At 49.9% G+C, this 21,619-nt stretch overlaps 1 protein-coding gene across 3 annotated transcripts in view; it reads right to left on the reverse strand.

Moving 5' to 3' along the window:
• The window catches only part of SPA17 (sperm autoantigenic protein 17), a 114,858-nt gene that overhangs the window by 66,626 nt on the left and 26,613 nt on the right, over window positions 1-21,619 (reverse strand). For 2 of the 3 annotated variants that reach the window (XM_069741631.1, XM_069741630.1), the window contains exons 2-3: window positions 10,622-10,797; window positions 8,453-8,523 (exon numbers count right to left, since the gene is read on the reverse strand). In XM_069741631.1, coding sequence (XP_069597732.1) covers window positions 8,453-8,523; window positions 10,622-10,775 — 225 coding nt within the window. In that variant the 5' untranslated portion in view covers window positions 10,776-10,797. Of the gene's footprint in view, window positions 1-8,452; window positions 8,524-10,621; window positions 10,798-14,533; window positions 14,719-21,619 lie in introns of those variants that run through there. The other variant, XM_069741629.1, reaches the window with a different exon arrangement.

Below are 21,619 nucleotides of genomic sequence, written 5' to 3' on the forward strand. Positions count from 1 at the left end.
GTACAGATACAGATCCTGACTGATGACCGGATCATACATGTACAGATACAGATCCTGACTGATGACTGGATCATACATGTACAGATCCTGGCTGATGACCAGATCATACATGTACATATACAGATCCTGACTGATGACCGGATCATACATGTACAGATCCTGGCTGATGACCAGATCATACATGTACAGATACAGATCCTGACTGATGACCGGATCATACATGTACAGATACAGATCCTGACTGATGACCGGATCATACATGTACAGATACAGATCCTGACTGATGACCGGATCATACATGTACAGATACAGATCCTGACTGATGACCGGATCATACATGTACAGATACAGATCCTGACTGATGACCGGATCATACATGTACAGATACAGATCCTGACTGATGACCGGATCATACATGTACATATACAGATCCTGACTGATGACCGGATCATACATGTACAGATACAGATCCTGACTGATGACCGGATCATACATGTACAGATACAGATCCTGACTGATGACCGGATCATACATGTACAGATACAGATCCTGACTGATGACCGGATCATACATGTACAGATACAGATCCTGACTGATGACTGGATCATACATGTACAGATCCTGGCTGATGACCAGATCATACATGTACATATACAGATCCTGACTGATGACCGGATCATACATGTACAGATTCTGGCTGATGACCAGATCATACATGTACAGATCCTGGCTGATGACCGGATCATACATGCACATATACAGATCCTGACTGATCACCGGATCATACATGTACAGATACAGATCCTGACTGATGACTGGATCATACATGTACATATACAGATCCTGACTGATGACCAGATCATACATGTACATATACAGATCCTGACTGATGACCGGATCATACATGTACAGATACAGATCCTGACTGATGACTGGATCATACATGTACAGATCCTGGCTGATGACCAGATCATACATGTACAGATACAGATCCTGACTGATGACCGGATCATACATGTACAGATCCTGGCTGATGACCAGATCATACATGTACAGATCCTGGCTGATGACCGGATCATACATGCACATATACAGATCCTGACTGATTACCGGATCATACATGTACAGATACAGATCCTGACTGATGACCGGATAATACATGTACATATACAGATCCTGACTGATTACCGGATCATACATGCACATATACAGATCCTGACTGATTACCGGATCATACATGTACAGATACAGATCCTGGCTGATGACCGCATCATACATGCACATATACAGATCCTGACTGATGACCGGATCATACATGTACATATACAGATCCTGACTCATGACCAGATCATACATGTACATATACAGATCCTGACTGATGACCAGATCATACATGTACATATACAGATCCTGGCTGATGACCGCATCATACATGCACATATACAGATCCTGACTGATGACCGGATCATACATGTACATATACAGATCCTGACTGATGACCGGATCATACATGTACAGATACAGATCCTGACTGATGACTGGATCATACATGTACAGATCCTGGCTGATGACCAGATCATACATGTACATATACAGATCCTGACTGATGACCAGATCATACATGTACATATACAGATCCTGACTGATGACCGGATCATACATGTACAGATACAGATCCTGACTGATGACTGGATCATACATGTACAGATCCTGGCTGATGACCAGATCATACATGTACATATACAGATCCTGACTGATGACCAGATCATACATGTACAGATACAGATCCTGACTGATGACCGGATCATACATGTACAGATCCTGGCTGATGACCAGATCATACATGTACATATACAGATCCTGACTGATGACCGGATCATACATGTACAGATTCTGGCTGATGACCAGATCATACATGTACATATACAGATCCTGACTGATGACCAGATCATACATGTACAGATACAGATCCTGACTGATTACCGGATCATACATGTACAGATACAGATCCTGACTGATGACTGGATCATACATGTACAGATCCTGGCTGATGACCAGATCATACATGTACATATACAGATCCTGACTGATGACCAGATCATACATGTACATATACAGATCCTGACTGATGACCGGATCATACATGTACAGATACAGATCCTGACTGATGACTGGATCATACATGTACAGATCCTGGCTGATGACCAGATCATACATGTACATATACAGATCCTGACTGATGACTGGATCATACATGTACAGATCCTGGCTGATGACCAGATCATACATGTACAGATACAGATCCTGACTGATGACCGGATCATACATGTACAGATACAGATCCTGACTGATGACCGGATCATACATGTACAGATTCTGGCTGATGACCAGATCATACATGTACAGATCCTGGCTGATGACCGGATCATACATGCACATATACAGATCCTGACTGATTACCGGATCATACATGTACAGATACAGATCCTGACTGATGACTGGATCATACATGTACATATACAGATCCTGACTGATGACCAGATCATACATGTACATATACAGATCCTGACTGATGACCGGATCATACATGTACAGATACAGATCCTGACTGATGACTGGATCATACATGTACAGATCCTGGCTGACGACCAGATCATACATGTACAGATACAGATCCTGAATGATGACCGGATCATACATGTACAGATCCTGGCTGATGACCAGATCATACATGTACAGATCCTGGCTGATGACCGGATCATACATGCACATATACAGATCCTGACTGATTACCGGATCATACTTGTACAGATACAGATCCTGACTGATGACCGGATCATACATGTACATATACAGATCCTGACTGATTACCGGATCATACATGCACATATACAGATCCTGACTGATTACCGGATCATACATGTACAGATACAGATCCTGGCTGATGACCGCATCATACATGCACATATACAGATCCTGACTGATGACCGGATCATACATGTACATATACAGATCCTGACTGATGACCAGATCATACATGTACATATACAGATCCTGACTGATGACCGGATCATACATGTACAGATACAGATCCTGACTGATGACCGGATCATACATGTATAGATCCTGGCTGATGACCAGATCATACATGTACAGATCCTGGCTGATGATCAGATCATACATGTACATATACAGATCCTGACTGATTACCGGATCATACATGTACAGATACAGATCCTGACTGATGACCGGATCATACATGTACAGATCCTGGCTGATGACCAGATCATACATGTACATATACAGATCCTGACTGATTACCGGATCATACATGTACAGATACAGATCCTGACTGGTGACCGGATCATACATGTACAGACACAGATCCTGACTGATGACCGGATCATACATGTACATATACAGATCCTGGCTGATGACTGCATCATACATGTACAGATCCTGGCTGATGACCAGATCATACATATACAGATCCTGATTGATGACCGGATCATACATGCACAGATACAGATCCTGACTGGTGACCGGATCATACATGTACAGACACAGATCCTGACTGATGACCGGATCATACATGCACAGATACAGATCCTGGCTGATGACCAGATCATACATGTACATATACAGATCCTGACTGATGACCAGATCATACATGCACATATACAGATCCTGACTGATGACCAGATCATACATGTACATATACAGATCCTGGCTGGTGACCGGATCATACATGTACAGATACAGATCCTGACTGATGACCAGATCATACACGCACAGATACAGATCCTGGCTGGTGACCGGATCATACATGTACATATACAGATCCTGACTGATGACTGGATCATACATGTACATATACAGATCCTGACTGATGACCGGATCCTGCAGTTTAATATGAAAACGCTTATGTATTATAATCCTTATAGATTGCAGCTTGGGAGCAGCTGGACCCTCACTCCTCCTGTAACTGGTGAAATGTGTTACATTGTATTGTATTATTGTCTGTACATTTCCCTAATTTACTATTCTAGAACTGAATTTGCTAGAAATTTCACTTCATTGCAGTTAAATAAGCAGATTGATGATGGCTGCAGATTTTTTAGATATTTCCTTATAATTCTACATTTCCCTAATTGTAAAGTGCAGCAGCATATGTTGGCGCTATGCAAATAAAAATTATTATAATTACGATTATTACTTAAAGTGCACTGTGAGCAGGATTGTGATCAGTAACTACAGACAGTGTCAGGTCAGTGCCGTTATACTGATTACACTCATACCTGTGAGCAGGATTGTGCTCAGTGACTACAGACAGTGTCAGGTCGGAGCCGCTATACTGATTACACTGATACCTGTGATCAGGATTGTGCTCCGTGACTACAGGCAGTGTCAGGTCGGCGCCGTTATACTGATTACACTGATACCTGTGATCAGGATTGTGCTCCGTGACTACAGGCAGTGTCAGGTCGACGCCGTTATACTGATTACACTGATACCTGTGATCAGGATTGTGCTCCGTGACTACAGGCAGTGTCAGGTCGGTGCCGTTATACTGATTACACTGATACCTGTGATCAGGATTGTGCTCCGTGACTACAGCCAGTGTCAGGTCGGCGCCGTTATACTGATTACACTGATACCTGTGATCAGGATTGTGCTCAGTGACTACAGACAGTGTCAGGTCAGCGCCGTTATACTGATTACACTGATACCTGTGATCAGGATTGTGCTCCGTGACTACAGCCAGTGTCAGGTCGGCGCCGTTATACTGATTACACTGATACCTGTGATCAGGATTGTGCTCCGTGACTACAGGCAGTGTCAGGTCGGCGCCGTTATACTGATTACAATGATACCTGGTGATGAAATCCATCTTGTGGTTGTTCTTTAATCTTTATTTTCAGTTTTGAGTTATGATATGCTCGTGCTCCGGAGCGGCCTGTGTACAGACCGGATCTGATGTATCCTCTGTCATAGCACATACAGGCCACAGCCGTATACAGGCCGGTCCTCCTGTGTCCTGTCACCCGATGGTTGTGTAAGTCCCTCACTCATCGGTGCCGGACAATGGACCTTCCTCCGCTAACAGCCGTTTTCCAGTGAGAAGGTCCCACTTGCTTGTGGATTGCTGGCCCGGCACACACAGAGTTAATACACTATTTTCTAATTTTAGTGATTTCTTTGGATGATTTTCGTCTTCGCTTTTCTTGTCAGTTTTCAGCAGGAGCGTTGGATGCAGACTGTCTCCCTACTGTGCGGGAGCGGGGAGGGGGAGTGCGTTCTCTGACATATGTCACATTTCTGCAAGGAATCAGCGGATTCTGCGTCCTGCAGATCTCAGGATCACGGCATGTGGCTCTTGTCATCTAAACAAATGCCGACCCATCTGCGTATCTGCCCCATCCCTACACTCTGTCCAGCAGAGGGCGGTACCCCCTTTACAGCCAAACGCTCTAATAGGGAAACAGTCACCAAGCAGGCCCACTACTGCTGGTGACCAGCTGTCAGTCAAATACCCCAGACAGGCTCAATAATCCAGAAATACATAGTCATGAGGACCTGGAAATACACAATACTCGCATTCAGTGTTCCCTGTGAGACTCTGCAGCCAGTGAGGGGGAACTGGGGACCTGGAAGACGCTCCCTCTAAAGCGGAGACCCAACACCAAGAACTAAGGCTCTAAGGTGTTACGGATCCCACCGTGCCGCCACCAATAGGTCACGGCTCACGGGGAAGATACCATTATCATCCCCACCACTCACACCAACTTGTCATGAACAGGGGTAGTTTGGTTGCCCCTAGTTCTTTCTGAAAGGGATTTATCTATATCCCACTTTCCAGTTCCGGTTTGGAACTTGCAGCTCTCTGGCGCCCCCCGTGCACTCAGGTCAGTCAGGGTACTGCACCTAGGGTAATTAGTTGCCAAAAAGGCTGCCTGCTATGTACTGGCTATTGGGCACGCTGCAGTGAGGGCGATATAACTACTCCCACTCAGGCTGGAACAATAATTATCAATGCACCGTGGTTACAATGCCTCCCAAACGCACAGAACAGAGTATGCTGCCACCAGCTCTGATTTCCTAAGGATTAACGGGTCCGGAGCCCACCCAAATCAGGAGCGTAATTCAACTCCGAGGACGCAACAGTTCATTTAGAGCATGGAGACACAAGCTAGTAAATTATATATTTTACTCCAAAAAAAAGTAGGCAGTGTTTACAAAGTATAAAAAGATATTATAAAGACAAAATCATGTGTGCATTACAATTACAAATAAAAGAAGGATTAAAATTGAAAAACACTTACATAGCGTTCAGATCATTTCATATAATTATGGCTGGCCTGTGGGCTTTGTAGGATGCACACATCTAGATACATGTCACATCTATATTGCAGCAGGACCCCGAACAGAAAGACCTCAGAAGACTGCAGAATGCTGTCTCACTAAGTCATTCTTAGCCCAAAATCCAGGCACTCCTCTTGTGGTGACATCACTTAGAGGCCGACACCTCCCCTTTACTTAGAATATGAAAACTATTTTTTCTATCTAGCTCGCTGTATGAATCTTGTATACGAAATACACCAGGTTCCCGAGGTGCACCACGTCGGGGTGATTCTTTTAAGTGTAAGCGCGGTGTACTTAGATGAACCGCTTAACGAGAAATCCACGCTTTGCACTTGTTGTGTTTAGCTGCTAGCGCTTTCAGTGAGTGATAGATCTATCGATGGCAGGCAGAGTGAGAAGAGGGAGAGTCAGCCCAAAGCATGTCTGTAAAGCCAGGTAACCTTCTGAAATTAAATTCACAATATGCATTTTTACATTATCATGACATAAGGCAACAAGGAATTTACCTAGATGGGTCGCTTCACACAACCTACTCCACCCTCACACAGCCTGCTCCTTCCCCCCCTCACACAACCTCCTCCTTCCCCCCTCACACAACCTCCTCTTTCCCCCCTCACACAACCTCCTCTTTCCCCCCCTCACACAGCCTACTCCCTCCCCCCACACAGCCTGCTTTTCCCCCCTCACACATCCTGCTCCCTCCCCCTCACACAGCCCGCTCCCCCCACACAGCCTGCTCCCTTCCCCCCATGCAGCCTGCTACCTCCCCCTCACGCAGCCTGCTACCTCCCCCTCACACAGCCTGCTCCTCCCCCTCACACAGCCTGCTCCTCCCCCTCACACAGCCTGCTCCTCCCCCTCACACAGCCTGCTCCTCCCCCTCACACAGCCTGCCCTGCTCCCCCCACAGCCTGCCCCTCCCCCTCACACAGCCTGCCCCTCCCCCTCACACAGCCTGCCCCTCCCCCTCACACAGCCTGCCCCTCCCCCTCACACAGCCTGCTCCTCCCCCTCACACAGCCTGCCCCTCCCCCTCACACAGCCTGCCCCTCCCCCTCACACAGCCTGCTCCTTCCCCTCACACAGCCTGCTCCTCCCCCTCACACAGCCTGCCCCTCCCCCTCACACAGCCTGCCCCTCCCCCTCACACAGCCTGCTCCTCCCCCTCACACAGCCTGCCCCTCCCCCTCACACTGCTTGCCCCTCCCCCTCACACTGCCTGCCCCTCCCCCTCACACAGCCTGCTCCTCCCCCTCACACAGCCTGCCCCTCCCCCTCACACTGCTTGCCCCTCCCCCTCACACTGCCTGCCCCTCCCCCTCACACAGCCTGCTCCTCCCCCTCACACAGCCTGCCCCTCCCCCTCACACTGCTTGCCCCTCCCCCCCACACTGCCTGCCCCTCCCCCTCACACAGCCTGCTCCTTCCCCTCACACAGCCTGCCCCTCCCCCTCACACAGCCTGCCCCTCCCCCTCACACAGCCTGCCCCTCCCCCTCACACAGCCTGCCCCTCCCCCTCACACTGCTTGCCCCTCCCCCTCACACTGCCTGCCCCTCCCCCTCACACAGCCTGCTCCTTCCCCTCACACAGCCTGCCCCTCCCCCTCACACAGCCTGCCCCTCCCCCTCACACAGCCTGCCCCTCCCCCTCACACAGCCTGCTCCTCCCCCTCACACAGCCTGCCCCTCCCCCTCACACAGCCTGCTCCTCCCCCTCACACAGCCTGCCCCTCCCCCTCACACTGCTTGCCCCTCCCCCCCACACTGCCTGCCCCTCCCCCTCGCACAGCCTGCTCCTTCCCCTCACACAGCCTGTTCCCCCATTTCTCATGCTGCCCGCTTCTCTGCCTTCCTTCTCGACTAACCACACACTCCGATCCCGAGTGCCGGGTATTGAGGTGCGAGACTCGTGCGAGTTTCTCACAAGTGTGGCCCCGGCCTAAGAAGGTCTCCCTGACTGCGGATGTTTCCGGCGGCGGTGCCGTATAGAGGGCGGTGCGTGCGTTGTGTGTCCCTGTAATTATCCACCTGGCTCCAGATTTTGGTCATTCGTAACCACACGTGACCCAGCACCCGGGAGCCACTTACCTGGAAGGAGTGGTTGTTGTAGAACCTGTCCTCCAGGGCGGCGCCCCATTCTGCTGGGTCAAAGCCAGACTCTGCAAAAAGAAAATGGAGATATATGAAGGACTAAGGGGTTAATGAGACCCTGTGGCGCAGCCGTAAACCGCCAAGTGTGAAGCTCCGCTATCAGCCCTAATTAATGACTCATTTCCATCTCTGACATGGAGGCCGCTGCTGTGATGAAGCTTCTTTCTTCCATTAGTGAAAATTATGACAATTGTGTTACAATGAGTCTGTCACCTGCGTCAAGTGTAGGCGGCCATCTTGTTTGCCAACCCATAAATCATGAAGGTGGCGGCAGTCTGACTACCGGAGATCTGCGACAGCTCAGGAATAAGAAGCTTCCGCCGCATCCCACAAAGCAACAAGAAGGATAATAAAGGGGCGCGAGGATGGCGACACCTGGGCAGGGTCTTATATTAAAAAAATGATATAAAAAGTTAAAATTCTCAGAAAAGATATATTCCGCAGCTTGGATGTGAGGCGTGCGGAGACACCGAAAGTTCATTGTGTCTCCTAGATTGTAAAACCGGGAAAGACTGAAGAGCCCAGGACAACGGCTGGACGCTATTATCTGCCCCCTTAGGGGACAGCGAGTCGCCACGATTGGCATAGCCCTGGAAGAAGAACTTTTCAGAGAGATTGACAGTGACATTTAAGGGGTTAAATAGCAGCGTTCTCCCGTCGCTCTGGACACTGCCGTTAGAGGTGGATGCTGCTTCCATAGCACAGCCGGCACCTCCATAGCACAGCCGGCGTCTCCATAGCACAGCCGACGTCTCCATAGCACAGCCGACGTCTCCATAGCACAGCCGACGTCTCCATAGCACAGCCGGCGTCTCCATAGCACAGCCGGCGTCTCCATAGCACAGCCGGCGCCTCCATAGCACAGCCGGCGCCTCCATAGCACAGCCGGCGCCTCCATAGCACAGCCGGCCCCTCCATAGCACAGCCGGCGCCTCCATAGCACAGCCGGCGCCTCCATAGCACAGCCGGCGCCTCCATAGCACAGCCGGCGCCTCCATAGCACAGCCGGCGCCTCCATAGCACAGCCGACGTCTCCATAGCACAGCCGACGTCTCCATAGCACAGCCGGCGTCTCCATAGCACAGCCGGCGTCTCCATAGCACAGCCGGCGCCTCCATAGCACAGCCGGCGTCTCCATAGCACAGCCGGCGTCTCCATAGCACAGCCGGCGTCTCCATAGCACAGCCGGCGTCTCCATAGCACAGCCGGCCCCTCCATAGCACAGCCGGCCCCTCCATAGCACAGCCGACGTCTCCATAGCACAGCCGACGTCTCCATAGCACAGCCGACGTCTCCATAGCACAGCCGGCGTCTCCATAGCACAGCCGGCGTCTCCATAGCACAGCCGGCGTCTCCATAGCACAGCCGGCGTCTCCATAGCACAGCCGGCGTCTCCATAGCACAGCCGGCGTCTCCATAGCACAGCCGGCGTCTCCATAGCACAGCCGGCGTCTCCATAGCACAGCCGGCGTCTCCATAGCACAGCCGGCGTCTCCATAGCACAGCCGGCGTCTCCATAGCACAGCCGGCGTCTCCATAGCACAGCCGGCGTCTCCATAGCACAGCCGGCGTCTCCATAGCACAGCCGGCGTCTCCATAGCACAGCCGGCGTCTCCATAGCACAGCCGGCGTCTCCATAGCACAGCCGGCGTCTCCATAGCACAGCCGGCGTCTCCATAGCACAGCCGGCGTCTCCATAGCACAGCCGGCGTCTCCATAGCACAGCCGGCGTCTCCATAGCACAGCCGGCGTCTACATAGCACAGCCGGCGTCTCCATAGCACAGCCGGCGTCTCCATAGCACAGCCGGCGTCTCCATAGCACAGCCGGCGTCTCCATAGCACAGCCGGCGTCTCCATAGCACAGCCGGCGTCTCCATAGCACAGCCGGCGTCTCCATAGCACAGCCGGCGTCCGCAGTATGAGGAGAGGGATCTGCTCCCCAGCCATGAAATACACCGGCGTCTGATACAGGAACTATCAGTCCGTCCTATTTAGGGAAGGGGTTAATGGCTGTATTTTGGGCTCACCTTGGGGTGATAACTGGCTGCAGGTAGTGAGTTTGCAGCAGCTGCTTTGTGGCAGGGTGAGTAATCAGCAGAACTCACCTTCCCTCTTTTTAAGAAGTTCTGCAAAGTATCTGGCGGCAAAGTTTGGGATCTCTTTTGGCTGCTCCCTCAGCACCTCCCTGGTCAGTCCCTCCAGGAGGTTGGCGAAGCCTCGGGGGATACGATAATGGGTGTTGGAGAAAGGGATCGACATCGCTCCAGCGTTCTGCACGAATCTGCAACAATAACATGGAAGGAAAGCGGAAAATCACAGCAAATAAACCAAGAGACAAGATGTCACAAACTGGAAACTGGTCTGGTTATAGGGGAAAAAACAGCAAAGTCCTCAAATACACCAGTTATTGTAAATGTAAAAAGATTTTATTCAAATGACAAAGAATTAAAAAAAAAAGACATTTAAGAAGTAGGAGATGGCGGTACACCATAGAAGTAATGGCAAAACGGCAAACGCTGGACATGGGGTAAATAGAATTATACCTACAATGGGAATATATATATATATACATATAGGGTACATCACATCCGAAAATAACCACAGAGCCAATGTGAATGGAGATATTGATGAGGCCGGATATGAAACAAAGTGCATGAAATCATTAGATTCATTGTGGAACGATTAAGTATTTCACGGTATAAGGTGGTGTCCGGCTAAGTAGCCAGTAACAATGTGCAGCCCACCATAACATGAAAATTATATCAGAGCAAATACCCCCCGAAAGTTATAATTACCCTATGTAGGAACAGGTCCAGCGCACCCCATAATGCACGTTTCGATCTCGTATCTTCCTCAGAAGGGGTGCACCATTACAACTTTTTTGGGGTATTTGCTCTGATATAATTTTCATGTTATGGTGGGCTGCACATTGTTACTGGCTACTTAGCCGGACACCACAGTAATCACGGAGCTGCTCAGTCCTGCTGTGTATCACACAATGAATCTAATGATTTCATGCACTTTATGCTTCATATCCGGCCTCATCAATATCTCCATGCACATTGGCTCTGTAGCTGTTTTTGGATGTGATGTACCCTGTGTGTATATATATATATTCCCATTGTAGGTATAATTCTATTTACCCCATGTCCAGCGTTTGACGTTTTGCCATTACTTCTATGGTGTACCGCCATCTCCTATTTATTAAATGTCTTTTTAGAAAAATTCTTTGTATTTTGAATAAAATCTTTTTACATTTACAATGACTGGTATTGGAGGACTTTGTTGTTTTTTCGTTTTGCTGACTTATGTGCGGTCCTCCACATGTACTTTGGGGCTACTCATTTTTTGTCTAGCTTTAGGGGGCCAATACTAAATCATAGGGGGGCTTATGGGAGCCCCAGGGTTAGGGAGGAGGAACGTGAGCCCCAGTAGTGGGGGGCCCGATGGAGGCTCTATCTGTAGGGGGTCTGATGGGGGCTCTATCTGTAGGGGGCCTGATGGAGGCTCTGTCTGTAGGGGGTCTGATGGAGGCTCTATCTGTAGGGGGTCTGATGGGGGCTCTATCTGTAGGGGGTCTGATGGAGGCTCTGTCTGTAGGGGGTCTGATGGGGGCTCTATCTGTAGGGGGCCTGATGGAGGCTCTGTCTGTAGGGGGTCTGATGGGGGCTCTATCTGTAGGGGGTCTGATGGGGGCTCTATCTGTAGGGGGCCCGATGGAGGCTCTATCTGTAGGGGGCCTGATGGAGGCTCTGTCTGTAGGGGGTCTGATGGAGGCTCTATCTGTAGGGGGTCTGATGGGGGCTCTATCTGTAGGGGGTCTGATGGGGGCTCTATCTGTAGGGGGTCTGATGGGGGCTATCTGTAGGGGGTCTGATGGGGGCTCTGTCTGTAGGTGGTCTGATGGGGGCCCTGTCTGTAGGGGGACTAATGCGGGATGTCTGTAGGGGGTCTGATGGGGGCTCTATCTGTAGGGGGCCTGATGGAGGCTCTATCTGTAGGGGGTCTGATGGAGGCTCTATCTGTAGGGGGTCTGATGGAGGCTCTATCTCTAGGGGGCCTGATGGGGGCTCTATCTGTAGGGGGTCTGATGGGGGCTCTATCTGTAGGGGGTCTGATGGGGGCTCTGTCTGTAGGGGGTCTGATGGGGGCTCTGTCTGTAGGGGGCCTGATGGGGGCTCTAGCTGTAGGGGGTCTGATGGAGGCTCTATCTGTAGGGGGTCTGATGGGGGCTCTATCTGTAGGGGGTCTGATGGGGGCTCTATCTGTAGGGGGTCTGATGGGGGCTCTGTCTGTAGGGGGTCTGATGGGGGCTCTGCCTGTAGGGGATCTGATGGGGGCTCTGTCTGTAGGGGGCCTGATGGGGGCTCTAGCTGTAGGGGGTCTGATGGGGGCTCTATCTGTAGGGGGTCTGATGGGGGCTCTATCTGTAGGGGGTCTGATGGGGGCTCTGTCTGTAGGGGGTCTGATGGGGGCTCTGTCTGTAGGGGGTCTGATGGGGGCTCTGTCTGTAGGGGGTCTGATGGAGGCTCTATCTGTAGGGGGTCTGATGGGGGCTCTATCTGTAGGGGGTCTGATGGGGGCTCTATCTGTAGGGGGTCTGATGGGGGCTCTATCTGTAGGGGGTCTGATGGGGGCTCTATCTGTAGGGGGTCTGATGGGGGCTCTGTCTGTAGGGGGCCTGATGGGGGCTCTAGCTGTAGGGGGTCTGATGGAGGCTCTATCTGTAGGGGGTCTGATGGGGGCTCTATCTGTAGGGGGTCTGATGGGGGCTCTGTCTGTAGGGGGTCTGATGGGGGCTCTGTCTGTAAGGGGTCTGATGGAGGCTCTGTCTGTAGGGGGTCTGATGGGGGCTCTATCTGTAGGGGGTCTGATGGAGGCTCTGTCTGTAGGGGGTCTGATGGGGGCTCTATCTGTAGGGGGTCTGATGGAGGCTCTATCTGTAGGGGGCCTGATGGAGGCTCTATCTGTAGGGGGCCTGATGGAGGCTCTGTCTGTAGGGGGTCTGATGGGGGCTCTGTCTGTAGGGGGTCTGATGGGGGCTCTGTCTGTAGGGGGTCTGATGGGGGCTCTGTCTGTAGGGGGTCTGATGGAGGCTCTGTCTGTAGGGGGTCTGATGGGGGCTCTGTCTGTAAGGGGTCTGATGGAGGCTCTATCTGTAGGGGGTCTGATGGGGGCTCTATCTGTAGGGGGTCTGATGGGGGCTCTATCTGTAGGGGGTCTGATGGGGGCTCTATCTGTAGGGGGTCTGATGGGGGCTCTATCTGTAGGGGGTCTGATGGGGGCTCTATCTGTAGGGGGTCTGATGGGGGCTCTATCTGTAGGGGGTTTGATGGGGGCTCTATCTGTAGGGGGTCTGATGGGGGCTCTATCTGTAGGGGGTCTGATGGGGGCTATCTGTAGGGGGTCTGATGGGGGCTCTGTCTGTAGGTGGTCTGATGGGGGCCCTGTCTGTAGGGGGACTAATGCGGGATGTCTGTAGGGGGTCTGATGGAGGCTCTATCTGTAGGGGGCCTGATGGGGGCTCTATCTGTAGGGGGTCTGATGGGGGCTCTATCTGTAGGGGGTCTGATGGGGGCTCTGTCTGTAGGGGGCCTGATGGGGGCTCTATCTGTAGGGGGTCTGATGGGGGCTCTGTCTGTAGGGGGCCTGATGGGGGCTCTAGCTGTAGGGGGTCTGATGGAGGCTCTATCTGTAGGGGGTCTGATGGGGGCTCTATCTGTAGGGGGTCTGATGGGGGCTCTGTCTGTAGGGGGTCTGATGGGGGCTCTGTCTGTAGGGGGCCTGATGGGGGCTCTAGCTGTAGGGGGTCTGATGGGGGCCCTGTCTGTAGGGGGACTGATGCGGGATGTCTGTAGGGGGCTCTATCTCTAGGTGGTCTGATGGGGGCCCTGTCTGTAGTGGGCCTGATGGGGGGCAATCCGGAGTGATGCATTAGTAAAAACTCCTAGCATAAGAATACACATAAACTTGGTGCACTGTCTCCCTCTTGTGGCATCAATGTGAAGTACAAGTACCTGGCTACATGATCAGCGAGTCCCCTGAACAATCCCCAATGCAACGCTCTGTAGAATAGAGGGGTCCAGCTACCGGACATAATAACCCCCCACATCATAATGCTGGGGATAGGACCAGTGTGGCCTCTTCATGGTGCTGCCCACGCTGTCTCCAGATGATGAGCGTAGGCTGGACTTGCAGTAATGGAGGCTGGAGTGGAGGTCCGTCCTCTCCGCGATGGGTCCAGCTTGTGTCTTGGGTGCATTGATAACCGGAGATCGGTCTGGAGACCGTGGGGGACAGCGTCAGGAACAGGTGTCACCAGGGAACGTCGCCCCGATCCTGGGATCATGGTATTATGACATTACAACAATGTACGGCAGACGGACGCCTTTAGGCTGCACGTGGAAGGGTCGGGATTTCTGCCTGGGCCTCACTCTCCAGACTGAAGAAATCCGGAGGTTGGAACATTTCCATTTCCCCCATTTGCAGATCAGCGACGTCTCCATATTTCACCACTTCTCCTTCAGGCTGTAATGTGACGGTTGAGGACTGTTCACACTGATCTCTGGAGACCCCAGCACCGGTCTGTACACAGCGCTGATCAGGGAACAACCTGCAGCGATCACCGGACAACCTGCAGCGATCACCGGACAACCTGCAGCGATCACCGGACAACCTGCAGCGATCACCGGACAACCTGCAGCGATCACCGGACAACCTGCAGCGATCACCGGACAACCTGCAGCGATCACCGGACAACCTGCAGCGATCACCGGACAATCTGCAGCGATCACCGGACAATCTGCAGCGATCACCGGACAACCTGCAGCGATCACCGGACAACCTGCAGCGATCACCGGACAACCTGCAGCGATCACCGGACAACCTGCAGCGATCACCGGACAACCTGCAGCGATCACCGGACAACCTGCAGCGATCACCGGACAACCTGCAGCGATCACTGGATGCATCGTACAGAGGGTGACGAGCAGAAGGGAACGGGGTCCTGACCTCCAGATCGCACCGTCCTCTACAGCTTCTAACGTGAGACCACCATCATCTTATAGACGACCACATCATCTTATAGACGACCACCATCATCTTATAGACGACCACCATCATCTTATAGACCACCATCATCTTATAGACGACCACCATCATCTTATAGACGACCACCATCATCTTATTGACGACCATCATCTTATAGACGACCATCATCTTACAGACCACCATCATCTTATAGACCACCATCATCTTATAGACGACCACCATCATCTTATAGACGACCACCATCATCTTATTGACAACCACCATCATCTTATTGACAACCATCATCTTATAGACGACCACCATCATCTTATAGACGACCACCATCATCTTATAGACGACCACCATCATCTTATAGACGACCACCATCATCTTATAGACGACCACCATCATCTTATAGACGACCACCATCATCTTATAGACGACCACCATCATCTTATAGACGACCACCATCATCTTATAGACGACCACCATCATCTTATAGACGACCACCATCATCTTATAGACGACCACCATCATCTTATAGACGACCACCATCATCTTATAGACGACCACCATCATCTTATTGACAACCACCATCATCTTATTGACAACCATCATCTTATAGACGACCATCATCTTATAGACCACCATCATCTTACAGACCATCATCATCTTATAGACCATCATCATCTTATAGACCACCATCATCTTATAGACCACCATCATCTTATAGACCACCATCATCTTATAGACCACCATCATCTTAAAGACCACCATCATCTTATAGACGACCATCATCTTATAGACAACCACCATCATCTTATAGACGACCATCATCTTAAAGACGACCATCATCTTATAGATCACCATCATCTTATAGACGACCATCATTGTTGTGAATTCTGTGGCTGAGTTCACTTCTGTGGTCACAAGTGGTATTGCAGTCTCTGGGCTTCCTCCCTCAGGTGTTTTGGTGAGCTCGTTGGCTGCCTTGCTATTTAGCTCCACCTGAGTCTGTCTTCCTTGCTCCTTGTCAATGTTCCAGTGTTGGATCTGAGCTACTGCATCTTTCCTTGGGCCTGCTGCTCTGCTAGATAAGTGCTTCTAGTTTGTTTTCTGTTTTTTCTGTCCAGCTTGCTATTAACTTTTGCTGGAAGCTCTGAGAAGCAAAGGGTTGCACCGCCGTGCTGTTAGTTCGGCACGGTGGGTCTTTTTGCCCCTTTGCGTGGTTTTCGTTTTAGGGTTTTTGTAGACTGCATAGTTCTCTTTGCTATCCTCGCTCTGTCTAGAATATCGGGCCTCACTTTGCTGAATCTATTTCATTCCTACGTTTGTCTTTTCATCTTGCTAACAGTCATTATATGTGGGGGGCTGCCTATTCCTTTGGGGTATTTCTCTGAGGTAAGTCAGGCTTGTATTTCTATCTTCAGGCTAGTCAGCTCCTCAGGCAGTGCCGAGTTGCATAGGTAGTGATAGGCGCAATCCACTGCTGCTTATAGTTGTGTGAGGATAGATCAGGTACTGCAGTCTACAGAGATTCCACGTCTCAGAGCTCGTCCTATTGTTTTTGGTTATTGCCAGATCTCTGTATGTGCGCTGATTACTGCACGCTGTGTTGCCTGATTGCCAGCCATAACAGTACAAGGAGCCACACCAATGATTCCCAATAGAGGGAAAAAAGAAATCCTGACATCATTTTTTTTTCTTAGCTCTGTCTTCAGTCTTTTTTTTTCCCCTAGACATTTGGGTGCTTCAGGACACAGCTGTGGACATGGATATTCAGGCTCTGTGCTCCTCAATGGATAATCTCGTTGTAAATGTACAAAAGATTCAAGATACTATTGATCAGAAATCGATGCTAGAACCAAGAATTCCGATTCCTGATTTGTTTTTTGGTGACAGAACTAAGTTCCTGAGCTTCAGAAATAATTGTAAGCTATTTTTGGCCTTGAAACCTCATTCTTCTGGTAATCCTATTCAACAGGTTTTGATTATTATTTCTTTTTTGCGCGGCGACCCACAGGACTGGGCGTTTTCTCTTGCACCAGGAGATTCTGCATTGAGTAATGTTGATGCATTTTTCCAGGCGCTGGGATTGCTTTACGATGAGCCTAATTCAGTGGATCAGGCTGAGAAAAATCTGCTGGCTTTATGCCAGGGTCAGGATGATGTAGAAGTATATTGTCAGAAATTTAGGAAGTGGTCAGTACTCACTCTGTGGAATGAATCTGCACTAGCGGCTTTGTTCAGAAAAGGTCTCTCTGAAGCTCTTAAGGATGTAATGGTGGGATTTCCTATGCCTGCTGGTTTGAATGAGTCTATGTCCTTGGCCATTCAGATCGGTCGTCGCTTGCGCGAGCGTAAATCTGTGCACCATCTGGCGGTATTGTCTGAGAGTAAACCAGAGCCTATGCAGTGCGACAGGACTATGACTAAAGTAGAACGGCAAGAACACAGACGTCTGAACAGACTGTGTTTCTATTGTGGTGATTCTACTCATGCTATTTCTAATTGTCCTAAACGCACTAGGCGGTTCGATAGCTCTGCCGTTATTGGTACTGTACAGTCCAAATTCCTTTTGTCCATTACCTTAATGTGCTCTTTGTCATCGAATTCTGTCATGGCATTTGTGGATTCAGGCGCTGCCCTGAATCTGATGGATTTGGATTATGCTAAACGTTGTGGATTTTTCTTGGAGCCTTTGCGGTGTCCTATTCCGTTGAGAGGAATTGATGCTACACCTTTGGCCAAGAATAAGCCTCAGTACTGGGCCCAGCTGACCATGTGCATGGCTCCTGCACATCAGGAAGTTATTCGCTTTCTGGTACTGCATAATTTGCATGATGTGGTCGTGTTGGGGTTGCCATGGCTACAAACCCATAATCCAGTATTGGATTGGAACTCTATGTCGGTAACCAGCTGGGGTTGTCAGGGAGTACATGGTGATGTTCCATTTTTGTCTATTTCGTCATCCATTCCTTCTGACGTCCCAGAGTTCTTGTCGGACTTTCAGGATGTATTTGAAGAGTCCAAGTCTGATGCCCTACCTCCGCATAGGAATTGTGATTGTGCTATCGATTTGATTCCTGGTAGTAAATTCCCTAAGGGTCGTTTATTTAATTTGTCCGTACCTGAACACACCGCTATGCGCAGTTATGTGAAGGAGTCCCTGGAAAAGGGACATATTCGCCCATCGTCGTCACCATTGGGAGCAGGGTTCTTTTTTGTAGCCAAGAAGGATGGTTCGCTAAGACCGTGTATTGATTACCGCCTTCTTAATAAGATCTCTGTTAAGTTTCAGTATCCCTTGCCATTGTTATCTGACTTGTTTGCTCGGATTAAGGGGGCTAGTTGGTTTACTAAGATTGATCTTCGTGGTGCGTATAATCTGGTGAGAATCAGGCAGGGAGATGAATGGAAAACGGCATTTAATACGCCCGAGGGTCATTTTGAGTATCTGGTGATGCCGTTCGGACTTGCCAATGCTCCATCTGTTTTTCAGTCTTTTATGCATGACATTTTCCGTGAGTATCTGGATAAATTCTTGATTGTTTACTTGGATGACATTTTGATCTTCTCAGATGATTGGGAGTCTCATGTGAAGCAAGTCAGAATGGTTTTCCAGGTACTGCGTGCTAATTCCTTGTTCGTGAAGGGATCAAAGTGTCTCTTCGGTGTGCAGAAAGTTTCATTTTTGGGGTTCATCTTTTCCCCTTCTACTATCGAGATGGATCCGGTTAAGGTTCAGGCCATCCAGGATTGGACTCAGCCGACATCTCTAAAAAGTCTGCAGAAATTCCTGGGCTTTGCTAATTTTTATCGTCGCTTCATCTGTAATTTTTCTAGCATTGCCAGACCATTGACCGATTTGACCAAGAAGGGTGCTGATTTGGTTAATTGGTCTTCTGCTGCCGTGGAAGCTTTTCAGGAGTTGAAGCGTCGTTTTTGCTGTGCCCCTGTGTTGTGTCAACCTGATGTTTCTCTTCCGTTCCAGGTCAAGGTTGATGCTTCTGAGATTGGAGCAGGGGCGGTTTTGTCACAGAGAGGTTCTGGTTGCTCAGTGTTCAAACCATGTGCTTTCTTTTCCAGGAAATTTTCTGCTGCTGAGCGTAATTATGATGTGGGCAACCGAGAGTTGCTGGCCATGAAGTGGGCATTCGAGGAGTGGCGTCATTGGCTTGAGGGTGCTAAGCATCGCGTGGTGGTTTTGACTGATCATAAGAACCTTACTTATCTTGAGTCTGCCAAGCGCTTGAATCCTAGACAGGCCCGTTGGTCGTTATTTTTTGCTCGTTTTGATTTTGTGATTTCATACCTTCCGGGCTCTAAAAATGTGAAGGCGGATGCTCTGTCTAGGAGTTTTGTGCCCGACTCTCCGGGGTTGTCTGAGCCGGCGAGTATCCTCAAGGAAGGAGTCATTGTGTCTGCCATCTCCCCTGATTTGCGGAGAGTGTTGCAGAAATTTCAGGCTAATAAACCTGATCGTTGTCCGGCCGAGAAACTGTTCGTCCCTGATAGGTGGACTAGTAAAGTTATCTCTGAACTTCATTGTTCGGTGCTGGCCGGTCATCCAGGAATCTTTGGTACCAGGGAGTTGGTTGCTAGATCCTTCTGGTGGCCATCTCTGTCACGGGATGTACGTACTTTTGTGCAGTCCTGTGGAATTTGTGCTAGGGCTAAGCCCTGCTGTTCACGTGCCAGTGGGTTGCTTTTGCCCTTGCCGGTCCTGAAGAGGCCTTGGACACATATTTCGATGGATTTCATTTCTGACCTTCCCGTTTCTCAAAAAATGTCGGTCATTTGGGTGGTCTGTGATCGCTTTTCTAAAATGGTCCATCTGGTGCCCTTGGTTAAATTGCCTTCCTCCTCTGATTTGGTGCCTTTGTTCTTCCAGCATGTGGTTCGTTTACATGGCATTCCTGAGAATATTGTTTCTGACAGAGGTTCCCAGTTTGTCTCGAGGTTCTGGCGAGCCTTTTGTGGTAGGATGGGCATTGACCTATCTTTCTCCTCGGCCTTCCATCCTCAGACTAATGGCCAGACCGAACGAACCAATCAGACCTTGGAAACATATCTGAGATGTTTTGTTTCCGCTGACCAGGATGATTGGGTGTCATTTTTGCCGTTGGCTGAGTTCGCCCTTAATAATCGGGCCAGCTCGGCTACCTTGGTCTCTCCATTTTTCTGCAATTCTGGGTTCCATCCTCGTTTCTCTTCAGGACAGGTTGAGTCTTCGGACTGTCCTGGTGTGGATTCTGTGGTGGACAGGTTGCAGCAGATCTGGACTCAGGTAGTGGACAATTTGACCTTGTCCCAGGAGAAGGCTCAGTTTTTCGCTAATCGTAGACGCCGTGTGGGACCCCGACTTCGTGTTGGGGATCTGGTTTGGTTATCTTCTCGTCATATTCCTATGAAGGTTTCCTCTCCTAAATTTAAACCTCGTTTTATTGGTCCGTATAGGATTTCTGAGATTCTCAATCCGGTGTCTTTTCGTCTGACCCTCCCAGACTCCTTTTCCATACATAATGTATTCCATAGGTCGTTGTTGAGGAGATACGTGGCACCTATGGTTCCATCTGTGGAGCCTCCTGCCCCTGTTTTGGTGGAGGGGGAATTGGAGTATATTGTGGAGAAGATTTTGGATTCTCGTGTCTCTAGACGGAAACTCCAGTATCTGGTCAAATGGAAGGGTTATGCTCAGGAAGATAATTCCTGGGTTTTTGCCTCTGATGTCCATGCCCCAGATCTTGTTCGTGCCTTTCATGTGGCTCATCCTGGTCGGCCTGGGGGTTCTGGTGAGGGTTCGGTGACCCCTCCTCAAGGGGGGGGGTACTGTTGTGAATTCTGTGGCTGAGTTCACTTCTGTGGTCACAAGTGGTATTGCAGTCTCTGGGCTTCCTCCCTCAGGTGTTTTGGTGAGCTCGTTGGCTGCCTTGCTATTTAGCTCCACCTGAGTCTGTCTTCCTTGCTCCTTGTCAATGTTCCAGTGTTGGATCTGAGCTACTGCATCTTTCCTTGGGCCTGCTGCTCTGCTAGATAAGTGCTTCTAGTTTGTTTTCTGTTTTTTCTGTCCA

Source organism: Ranitomeya imitator, chromosome 10, assembly GCF_032444005.1.
Source record: "Ranitomeya imitator isolate aRanImi1 chromosome 10, aRanImi1.pri, whole genome shotgun sequence".
NCBI lineage: Eukaryota > Metazoa > Chordata > Amphibia > Anura > Dendrobatidae > Ranitomeya > Ranitomeya imitator.